At 53.3% G+C, this 11,413-nt stretch overlaps 1 protein-coding gene across 17 annotated transcripts in view; it reads right to left on the bottom strand.

Moving 5' to 3' along the window:
- Positions 1-6,124: 6,124 nt before the first annotated feature.
- Positions 6,125-11,413, bottom strand: part of TNRC6A (trinucleotide repeat containing adaptor 6A) — a 94,784-nt gene continuing 89,495 nt past the window's right edge. For all 17 annotated transcript variants that reach the window (XM_059692106.1, XM_059692109.1, XM_059692114.1 and 14 more), the window contains 4 exons: positions 10,835-11,056; positions 9,208-9,278; positions 8,377-8,516; positions 6,125-8,109 (listed from right to left, as the gene is read on the bottom strand). In XM_059692106.1, the coding sequence (XP_059548089.1) occupies positions 7,734-8,109; positions 8,377-8,516; positions 9,208-9,278; positions 10,835-11,056 (809 nt within the window). In that variant the 3' untranslated portion in view covers positions 6,125-7,733. The remainder of the gene's footprint in view (positions 8,110-8,376; positions 8,517-9,207; positions 9,279-10,834; positions 11,057-11,413) is intronic.

The raw sequence follows: 11,413 nt of genomic DNA, 5'->3' as shown, positions 1-11,413 counted from the left end.
TAGCCACTTGGCCTGGAGGTCAAACCCTCCCTGGAATTAGCTACAACAATCAAGATTTATCTATAAGACTGCGAACAAAGACCACTAGGGGGTGCACCAAGGAAGCATAACAAAATGCGGAGACAAAGAAACAGGACAAAATTGTCAATGGAAGAAATAGAGTTCAGAACCACACTTTTAAGGTCTCTCAAGAACTGTTTAGAAGCTGCCGATAAACTTAATGAGATCTACACGAAAACTAATAAGACCCTCGATCTTATATTGGGGAACCAACTAGAAATTAAGCACACACAGACTGAAATAACGAATATTATACAGACGCCCGACAGCAGACCAGAGGAGCGCAAGAATCAAGTCAATGATTTGAAATGCGAGGAAGCAAAAAACATCCAACCGGAAAAGCAAAATGAAAAAAGAATCCAAAAATGCGAGGATAGTGTAAGGAGCCTCTGGGACAGCTTCAAGCGCACCAACATTAGAATTATAGGGGTGCCAGAAGATGAGAGAGACCAAGATATTGAAAACCTATTTGAAGAAATAATGACAGAAAACTTCCCCCACTTGGTGAAAGAAATGGACTTACAGGTCCAAGAAGCGCGGAGAACCCCAAACAAAAGGAATCCAAAGAGGACCACACCAAGACACATCATAATTAAAATGCCAAGAGCAAAAGATAAAGAGAGAATCTTAAAAACAGCAAGAGAAAGAAACTCAGTTACCTACAAGGGAATACCCATACGACTGTCAGCTGATTTCTCAACAGAAACTTTGCAGGCCAGAAGGGAGTGGCAAGAAATATTCAAAGTGATGAATACCAAGAACCTACAACCAAGATTACTTTATCCAGCAAAGCTATCATTCAGAACGGAAGGTCAGATAAAGAGCTTCACAGATAAGGAAAAGCTAAAGGAGTTCATCACCACCAAACCAGGATTATATGAAATGCTGAAAGGTATCCTTTAAGAAGAGGAAGAGGAAGAAAAAGGTAAAGATACAAATTATGAACAACAAATATGCATCTATCAACAAGTGAATCTAAGAATCAAGTGAATAAATAATCTGATGAACAGAATGAACTGTTGATTATAATAGAATCAGGGACATAGAAAGGGAATGGACTGACTATTCTTGGGGGGGAAAGGGGTGTGGGAGATGTGGGAAGAGACTGGACAAAAATCGTGCACCTATGGATGAGGACAGTGGGTGGGGAGTGAGGGCGGAGGGTGGGGCGGGAACTGGGAGGACGGGAGTTATGGGGGGGAAAAAAAAGGAACAAATGTAATAATCTGAACAATAAAGATTTAATTAAAAACAAAACAAAAAAAAAGATTTAATTACAATGCTGTGGGAAAGCCTGCTACACTCCCTCCTAGATGACTTGATTTCTCAAAGCTTCTTCCAGAAAAAGGAAGTCACTGTGCGCCCCCTGGTGGCTGCTTTCTCCACTGACTAGCAGTGGTTCTAAAGGAATTTGCAGCCCCAAACCCATCCAGGGCTAGCTCAACGCACAGCAAATGAGGGTTCCACTCCCACCCAGAGTCTGGAGGCCACTTCCCATCACAATTGAACAGAACTGATGCAACCAAGGGCTGTTTCCAAGAATACTTTAACATTTTAGTGCAAGACTGAGCAAAGGGAGTTTTTTTGTTTGTTTGTTTTGAAAAAAGTCTATATGGAATGATTGATGCACAAAAAACCATGCATAGTAAAAACGCCGCTGGATGAGTTTTGACACGACCTCGGAAACCACTGGTGCAGGTGACACCCACCACTTCCCAAAGTTTCTGAGCTCCCCGTTCCTAGACAACCACTGGTTCCATTCATTTTCTTTCACTGCAGATTAACTCACATGTCCCAGAATCCTATATAATAAAAGGCTAATATGCAAATTGACTGAATGGCGGAACGACTGGTTGCTATGACGCACACTGACCACCAGGGGGCAGATGCTCAATGCAGGAGCTGCTCCCTGGTGTTCAGTGTGTTCCCCTAAACCATCAGTCGGACATCCCCCGAGGGCTCCCAAACTGTGGGAGGGAGCAGGCCAGGCTGAGGGACCACACCCTCCCCCCCCAGTACATGAATTTCGTGCACCGGGCCTCTAGTTTTATATAAATGGCATTATGTGATATGCACTCTTTTTAGTCTGGCTTTTTATCTTTTGCTCAGCATAATTATTTTGAGATTCATCCATACTGTTATGCTTATCAATAGCTCCATTGTATGGATATAGCACAATCTGTTTATTCATTAATCTGCTGACAGGTTGGGGTGACTGCAATAAAGTCCTTTCCCGTGAATAAATACTTAGGCGGGAAATGGCTTGTCACGTGATCGGCGCACGGTGCATAGTTAACTATTTAACTGGCTTCCGGCCTGGTGGTGCCATTTGCACTCCCGGCAGCAGGGACCAGGGCTCTGCTGGCTTGGGCTCCTGCCCTTTCTTGGGCCCCGGGTCTGAATCACAGGGGGGCTCGGACCGGGTGGCTCTCTTCGCCGGCCCTGGGGCTTTGGGTCAGCCGTGAACTTCTGACCGCCTGGTACTGATCGGATTTGTTGCTTGGCGTTGGGCACTCTGGTCCGAGCCTCCTGCTGTGGCCCCGTGACTGCCTGTGAGCGTCCCACATGGGGCCCGGCCGGTGCACATGCTCGCTGGCCGCAGTGGCCACTGGCCGCAGCGCTGCCTCTGAGGAGCGGGGGCCCCCTCTCCCCCAGCCGCCCCCCCCCCTCGCTCGGGCTGGTCTCTCATGCCTCTGTCGCGGTGATGGCCCAGTGAGGAAGCCACCCTCACTGTTCTCCCTGCGTCTCACACAACATCCAGGGGGGACGGGACCACTGCCACCGCCACTGCCACCCCCACCCCCGCGGGGAGGCAGACCGGGAAGGACCTCGGAGGGTTTGCAGACACTGACCGCAGCCCCCGGCCTCCGCGCTGCTTGGCTTTTAGAACCGTAGACGGGGATGCTGGACGCCGGGGGCGTCTCTGGCGGACAGCTGCAGGCCCTGAGGGGCTGGCGGCGGGGCGACCTGCAGGCCGAGGGCGCAGCCCGCTCTGCCGGAGGGTGTGCTCGGACCCTCGGCGTGAGGGAGGCTGTGAACGGGCCGCGGAGCTGAGGCTGCCTGTGCGCCGAGGCCGCTAGCAGCTTCCCGGCCTCCGCACGCGAGGTTCCAGGAGCAGCCCCCTTCCGCTCCTTGTCACAGCCAAGAGCAGCTCCAGGCCCGGCCCACGGTCCCCTGGGGCGGGACCAGGTGCCCTGGTGGGGAGACTATTTGGGGAGGTGGGGCTCGGCGGCAGAGGGGTGAGGAAGGGCAGCCGCCGGGTCCGCTGCGGGAAGGCCTCGGGCGGGGGCTCTAAGCTGAGCTGTAGGCATGCGGGTCACCAGGTGCTGGTGCCCGGCGGTGCCTCTGTGGTGGCAGGGGCTCGGGTGCTTCCCCGGGCCGCCAGGCGACCCTGGCGGGCGCACTGCCCCGCCTCTGCCCCCTCACTGGCTCCGGGCTTGCGGGGCAGACACCTGGGCCTGCGGTCTCCAGGCCGCGCTGCTCCTCCTCAGGGGGCACCTGGCTCCCCAGCTGCTCGGGTGGTCGTGGGGGGCAGTGGAGACAGGAGCCGAGGCCAGAGGGTGCTTCCGTGGGATGCTGAGCCGAGCCTCACAGCAGGACCCATTTCGGAGGCGACCCCCACCCCTGCATGCACCTCGAGTCTCTGGAGGAGCCATTCTAAAGTGTGGGTCCTGGCCCCAGGAGTGGGGGGACCTGACAGGCTTTTCAGTTCAAGAAGGGACACTGAGTCACAAGCAAAGACGGCTTTTCCCTGCAGCAGTCGGGTGTCTGGCACCTCCCCCTCCCCCACCGTGTCCCCTCCCCCCTGCGCTGGCACCTTCCCCTCCCCCACCGTGTCCCCTCCCCCCTGCGCTGGCACCTTCCCCTCCCCTCCCACTCTGACAGACACCTCCACCGGGAATGGAACGCATTTGGGTTCTGGTTCTGGTATATAGTTCCCTTTAGTTCATGGCAAACAGCACTGATTTTCTGTACACCCGCAACTTGGTCAATAAACTACGTTGACTTTAAAAACCATGAAATCAATGAGAAGCCAGGGGGTTCAGTGATGCTGCCACGGGGCCTGTGAGCGGCGTCAGGCCCTGGACTGTCTGGGTCCTGTCATCACCTGAAGCCGGCCCCCTCGGGGATGGACTGTGGACACAGCTGCCCAAAGCTGAGTCCTCGCTCCTGGCAGGTCAGGGGTCTCCTTACCAGCGGGCCGCCGGCCAGGACAGGGACGTGGATCCGAGCCGTGCGCGAGCAGAGGCCGCTGGAGTTCTCTGCTCCTCGGGACGTGAGCGTCCGCACAGCTGGCCCTGTGCTGCCCCCGCTTTCTGAAGAGAGTTTCACTGGCTACTTCAAACATTAGTTCTGGATGAAAACAGATGTGAGAGCAGAATGCAACAGGCTCAGCTGTAAATGCAAAGCTTGAAGTTCTGGCCCGGATCCCCCGGGAGGCTCACCCGCAGTCCGGAGCCTTGGGGGCCACACAATATGAGAAACACTGCTCTCCGGTAGTTCCCAGTCCGGCTGGCTGGGGCACCCAGTTGTGAGGCAGGAACCGTGGGCGCACCCGGTGTGTAAGCCTCGCACCGTGACTGTCCCTCCCCTCCCGCTTCCCCAGTGCCTGCTGGGAGGTCCCCGGGCCGGGGCCTGGTCTCAGGGGCTCTCAGGGCCATCGGGTTGCAGTCTGGCCCTCATCCAGCGAGCCCGCCGCTCACATCTGAAAATGAAGGCTCCACAGGGCAAGACCTAAACCTTGGCGAAGAGGGTAACAGGCACGTGCCAATGGTGGAGCATAATCCGGACCTACAGCCAGTTGCTCGATAAAACCGCAGTTTGTACTCCTGTCTGGGTCGAAATCTGTCCTGCTGTCAAGGACTTCACCTCCACCTTCCCTGGCTCACCCACATCTTTGGTCCACTAGTGTCAACAGGCAATAGTTTATTTCCTCCCCTATTAGCAGCTGCCATGCGTCTGACCAGTGACCACACATCTGAGCAGGAGCTTCCTTGTCACCTGGCACAGGACCTGGAGGTCCTGCTGGGACAGGAAGACACTTGTGGCAACGGAGCAGCAAGGGGCGGAGCACCTGGAGGGCGGGAACACAGCGGGAACGTCTGGGAGGGTGAGGCAGGGCCAGAGCCCCGCACGTGGCCCAGCACAGCAGCAGGAGCACCTCGGGCGGCGGGAGCACGGGAGCCACCTTCGGAAATGGCTGGCCGCGCTCTGGCGCAGATGTGGACGGTAGCTGGGCTCCCGCGGGCGGTCAGTGACCCGCACCAGGACCCCGGGAATGTCGGGCTCCCAGCGGGATGAAGGGGCAGGTGGGAGATGAAAGTGGGCTTGGGTGAAGCGCCATGTCTTAGGGAGCAGCGCTGTATTATTGAAGGACCAAGCAAAAAGCAACCACTAGCTAATTTTTTTAATCAAACACTTTATTTCCACATAACAAGCGCAAAAAACTCCCAAACACTTGAACAATACAATGAACGCAGTTATGAAGTCAATTATATACTACTCAAAGCCCCAAAGGTCAATTAGCATGACGTCCCAAACATTTCCAGACGTGGTTTTTCAAAGCTACCTTTGGTTTTTGGAAAAACCAGTGTGGAAGTCAATAACACATCGAATGCACGGAACACGGCTTACGCCTGGCAAGTGGCCACAGTGAAGCCTGGCGCTGCGAGCACAGGCCGCCGGAGCCCGCTGGAGCAGGAGGGGGCCAGTCCGGCGGCTCCTGCTCGGTTACAGAGGTCTGAGCTTAACACCAGACACTGCCGGGCAGGGAGCCTCTTGCTCCGCGTGTCTGCTGGGCCTGCGGTGGCACGGATGGCAGGGAGGATGAGTCGCAGGAGCGCTGAGCAGCAGGTCCCACAGGCGCGGAGGCGGGCGGGAGTCAGCCACTGCCTCCCATTGTTCTCACATTATTTCAGGGTGAGACTGTGGATAAGTTCAGGTAAAATGTTCCAATATTTGCTTCTATTTTTAATCGGTTGCTCTATGAGAGCCCTCATACATAGCAACTTGAAAACTTTCATTATAAAAAGAGCGTACAAATAAATTCACAAAAAAGAGACAATTGATGTTGAGCAGCCAAAAAGTCATGGTTTATTATATCTGAAGAAATTTCATAATTAAACACAACCAAACTGTACATTTTACAATCACATTCTATTTGTAAACAGTTAAAAGCCACTGACTTCTTTTGCATCATAGGACACAAACAGTTAGAATCAAGGCAATGAAATGATGGCAAATTCTGTGTGTTAAAATTTTTACCCTTGTTTAGTCTCTCCTTTGACTAAGCAAGCATTATAATACCATTTATGGGCAAAAAAGGGGGGAGGAGAGAAAGAAACTGTAAAAATGGTGTAACTCGTTAGTTTGCAACAACATTTAAAATTTCCTTTCTACAATGAACGACGCTGTAAGCCCAAAACCGTGCTTACAGGATGCATAGTTACTGATTTCGGCTTTAAGGTACAACATTAGACATAACACAGTCACGACAGCAGAAACAGAGCCACTTGATGGAATTACAAAAATGATTCCCTACTGATCATTAGCAAACCATCATCACACTAATAAAAAGACAGCATCTGAAGCAGAACGTCAAACTCCAGCTTGAAGCGTTTTTTTGTTTTTTCTTTTTTTTTTTGGCAGAGAAAATTCTTTAACAGAGCAATACATAGTATCAGTGCTAAAACTTGGGGGTTTCCTTTTTTCCTATAAGAAACTACAAGGTTTTGTTTTTGTTTGACTGGGGACCCGGTTTTCCTGAGAACCATGCTCTTTGATTTAGGACAGGAATAGAAAACAAGAACATGGCCAAATGCTGCTCCTTTTCCCAGAGATAGAAAGCATCTTTTAAATCCTCCTCTTTTTTTTTTTTTTTGTCTTTTAAATTTTTTTTTAATGATGGAAGAGTAAACATTTTTTTTTTCTCAAAAAACAAACAAAAAAATCTGTAAACAAGAAGGTCAACGTGAGAGCCTTCAAAAGAAAATGGAAAGCCCATTCAAAGTGCAGGGCCCCCCGGTGCAGGCGGGCTGCAAGTCACAGCTGTGGCCACAGTTTTTCAAACTGCAGAGCGAAATTCTTTAGTTTTAGAACATGAAGAAACGGGTGCAACACTTTCATTATCGTCCTAAGTCAGCATCATAACGTGATCTCCAACTCCACGACACACAGTAAGGTAGCGGACGCCAAGGCATAGTGGAGAGCGCACACCTTAAGGACATCCTTGAGTAAACATCACACGGAACAGCTGCCCCCCCATACTGCCGATCGGACGGAGAGAACATCATTCAGTGCAAAGGTAAAAGCTCATACGTTATCAGCCCAAACAATGGTTTTGGAAAAAAAAAAATAAGGGTGGGGGTGTGGGAATAGGGGGGGAAAAAAAAAGAACCCAAAGGCTAAACATGATGAATTCGCACAGGTGAGCTCACCACGCGGTCAGCACGCATGGCGCCAGTGGGAGTGTAACGAGAGACACCTTCACATTATAGTATTGGCCTGCATGATTCAAGTATTCAACTGATATGTTTCGGGGAAAACAAAGTGGAAAATGTGCAGAGAAGAGCTGTTCCCACAGGCGCCCCGGCTGCAGGCGGCGAGCTCAACTTAGTGCCCCTTTCCTTTGCATCTTGAGGTTGCGGTCACGGTCACGAGTCTACCTCTACCTGTCACATGGATTCTCCACCCCCACCGAGGTGGTCAACAGAAAGAAAAGCATTGATGGGGGATGGGCTGCTCATTCCTCGGGGGTCACTGCTGCTTGGAGGGCCCCACAGGCTTGTGGAATAGTGGGGGGTCCCCCAGAGGGAAGTGCCATGGAGGTCTCCACAGTTAGTCCCCGCCAGCCCAGCACCATTCCAGTGACTGAGATCAGTCCGGCTGGAGAACGGGTGGGAACAGTCGAGGGAGCCCAGCCGGTTCTGGCTGGACCCGAGGGACTGCCAGCCAGGGGAAGGGGTCAGAGACTGACTTTGTGCAAAGAAACGACTGATCTCCTCTTCACTGGCAAACTCAGCGAGAATAGTAGTGTTCCCCAGCACACACCTGGGGGGGAGACGGACACGTGAGGACCCAGCCACCGGAGGCTCCCAGGGATTCAAGGGGGGTGGCACCCGCGTGTCTAGGACACACCAGGCACCCAGCACACCCTCCCGCCTCCCTGCATGAGCACGTGCCTGCAAAACCATCCCACAGGGCCGCAGTGCCGGGGATGTTCTGGGGCCACCAGACCAGGTGCTGAGGGAGGTGTGCTCTCGCCCCAAGCTCTCCAGGCGGGAGGGTCCTGGGTGGTGCACAGAGCAGCCAACTTACATGTGCAGAGACTTCTGTGCCTTCACTACCTCTTCCTTCGAGCTGTAGCGGACCAAAGCGTTTCCGTGCGGGAGGTTCAGGTGGAATGTTATCAGGGGACCATGCTGCATGCACAGGGTGCGCAGAGTCGAGCCGTCGATCTAGGAGACGGTGCGGTGCGAGTGCCCGTTAGCTGCGCCGCGGCGCGAGGACACCAGGGAAGCTGTCCTGGGACGGGACTCTCGTCCTCCCTCTCACCTGAGATGTGTCACTCCTGGTGCTTCTTTCCCCGGGGACTCACTGCTGTGGGGGTACGGCGCCCCCTCCCACCTCCACTGGGCCCAGAGCCATACCTCTGTGGCCTCTGGACCCCGGGACATTTCCCAGGTCCCCAATTCCTTAGCATTGCCCTGCTGTGGCCTCCAGTCTTCTCTCCCCTGCCCTGAGGCAGGACCATCAAGGCCCTGCTCCCTGTGGGAGGAGGGGGGATCTAACATCAGCCTCCCAGGGGGGTGGCCCAGAAACTAAGAACATGGCCGCACTGAACAGGGCAGGCCCGGGCTCTCCAAGTGCACCACGCTCCTCTGCTGGCCTGGTCAACTGCCCAGCCCTCGTCCTAGCCCACGTCACTGCCCGTCTTGGGCTAAGACCAGGGAATCGGCACATTTCCCAAGGCAGAAGGGCTGCACCAGCCCGCAGCCCGCAGCCCGCAGCCCGCCTGGGACCTGAAGCCGCCTCCTCTGCCAGCCCTGCCTCCCCCTCAGGCCCGGCAGCCTCTCCTCCACATAAGAAGCCTGGAGACCTCCTCTCGCAGGCCCCCGCGCGTCCGCACACTAGTGCCCGTGCCCTTACCTGAGGTGTGAGGTTTTTTAGAACAAGCCAATTTGTTATTCTCCCTGAGCTGCTCTCACCCCAGCTGGACCCTGAAAAGGAAGAAAGAGGACAAGTCAGTTTCCTGAGACTGTGGCGGGAGCGATAACCTAGGACAAGCACATCCCAGTCCCATCACTATCTGTGGGGGTCACGGGCTCCTGGCTAGTGAGGCACAGAGAAGGCCTCCCTTTGGGATATGTTCATATGAAGCTAAATCTATCTCAAAAGACTGCCACTTGGGGAAGGCCTCTCCACTGTCCTCTGATGAACTGGCACGAGTGTCCCCCAGGGTGGAGCTCTGAGCAGACAGCCCCGTGTTTGTCGGGGTCACCACGGGAGCATGCCACCTGCTTTCTGCTCTCTCCCAGCAGCAGACCTTGAAGATGTGATCAAGTCAGCCCAGTTTACAACTGCTCCCAGGTGCCTCACAGACAGCTCGGGAGGCAGCTCCACCCACTTCTCCCTGCACATGGCTCTTGAAACCTTCTAAGTCCAATAGGGAGCCCTAGTGCGCCCCAGGTCTGAGCCTTATGCTGCTCCCTCTGCTTTGCTTGGCTTCCTGATCGCACTCATCTCCACCAAGCCTCCTTAGAGCAGGCTCTCAGGCATCCCCTCACACTACACACCAGCCGCTTACAGTAGCTGGCCCCCAGGTGGCTGTTGCCAGAAAGAAAACGTACACACAACCCCCATTACATTAATTTGCATTTAGTAGCTTAAAACAGACTCAAGTATTCTTTTCATGTAATCAAAACTTCTCCCAAAGGAAACGCTCTAAGTTTTATTTCAGCCAATCACCTGTCTAAAGATCAGAAATTATTGAGATATTACCATTTTCAGCCTGGAGATGACAAAGTTTGGTACAGGCCAGGGGCAGGGCATAATGAGGTAAGAACCAGGAGACAGCTCGGAGTTCACCCCAGGGCCATGCAGTGCTGGTCATGTGCAGGAGAGGAGAGCCCTCTGCCCTTTCCTGAGACAGTCTGCTTTATGCCTGCTGGCTCTGTCTGACTAGCAGCACCCGTTCCTCTCAAATGTCTCTGGTTAGCCCGGCTGGCATGACTCAGTGGTTGAGCACTGACCTATGAACCAGGAGGTCACAGTTCCATTCCCGGCGGGGGCACCTGCCTGGGTTGTGGGCTCCATCCCTAGTGGGAGTTGTGCAGGAGGCAGCCGATCAATGTTTCTATCCCTTTCCCTTCCCCTCTCTCTCTCTCAAAAAAAAATAAAATAAAAAAAAGATTAAAAAAACAAAAACCCTGCAATACATTTTATGAGCCCTTACATCAAGGCCAGGCTTTCCCGGCCCTACTGTGGCGGCTTCTGCTCTGTGTGCCACATGTGGTGTGCTTTGAAGGCTGGTCAGGAGTGAGAAGTTCGCACACATTTTAAGAGGAGCAAGTGAGGAACTTCTCAAAGAAAGGAGCCCCATTCCACTCACTCACCACTGTCTGCCAAGTGTTCTTAGGTGAACCGGGTGACATGGAGACCAAGAAGAGCATGCAGTAGGAGCCACACGCTGTTCTAGTTCTAGCCCCCTTGACAGAGGGCACTGCCCCCGTCACACCAGCCTGCGTGCTGGCCAGTGCTCGGCACCTCATCTTACCTGGGGTATACCTGGCGTCAGAATTTCCCCATCCTCCACCTACACGCAGAGGAGAATTATCCCACGTAGACAAGGGAGGCTTCTGACCAGTGAGCCCCGGAGGCGGGCGGGATGGAGCAGTGATGTTTTTAGGTGGCAAAGGGACCTTCCACAGCTCATGGGCCAGAGAGGTGTTTGTGACTGACCCCGGAGACCACGTCAATTTGGAATCGCTATTTCTGGCTACTCAAAGGGAACAAAAAGTGGGAGGGGGGAGATATTGCTTTTAGAAAAGATCAAATTTAAATAGTAACATCCACTCTCCCGCTGAAACCAAATCAAACAAAGTGAGACTCTATTAAAAACCCCTAAATCTAACCAAACTGCCCAAGGAAACAAGCCAAGAAAGTGCTCCTTCACCTCCAAACCCCAGACCCCACAGGCAGCCGATCAATGATTCTCTCTCATTATTGATGTTTCTATCTCTCCCTCTTCCATCCTCTCTGAAATCAATAAAAATATATGAGAGAGAGAGAGAGAGAGAGAGAGAGAGAGAGAGAGAGAGAGAGAGAGAGAGGGAAGCTAGTTTCCTGGCTGAGG

This window comes from Myotis daubentonii, chromosome 4 (assembly GCF_963259705.1).
Source record: "Myotis daubentonii chromosome 4, mMyoDau2.1, whole genome shotgun sequence".
Classification (NCBI taxonomy): domain Eukaryota; kingdom Metazoa; phylum Chordata; class Mammalia; order Chiroptera; family Vespertilionidae; genus Myotis; species Myotis daubentonii.
The sequence above is the reverse complement of the archived record's forward strand: the minus strand, read 5'-3'. Positions and strand labels throughout refer to the sequence as shown.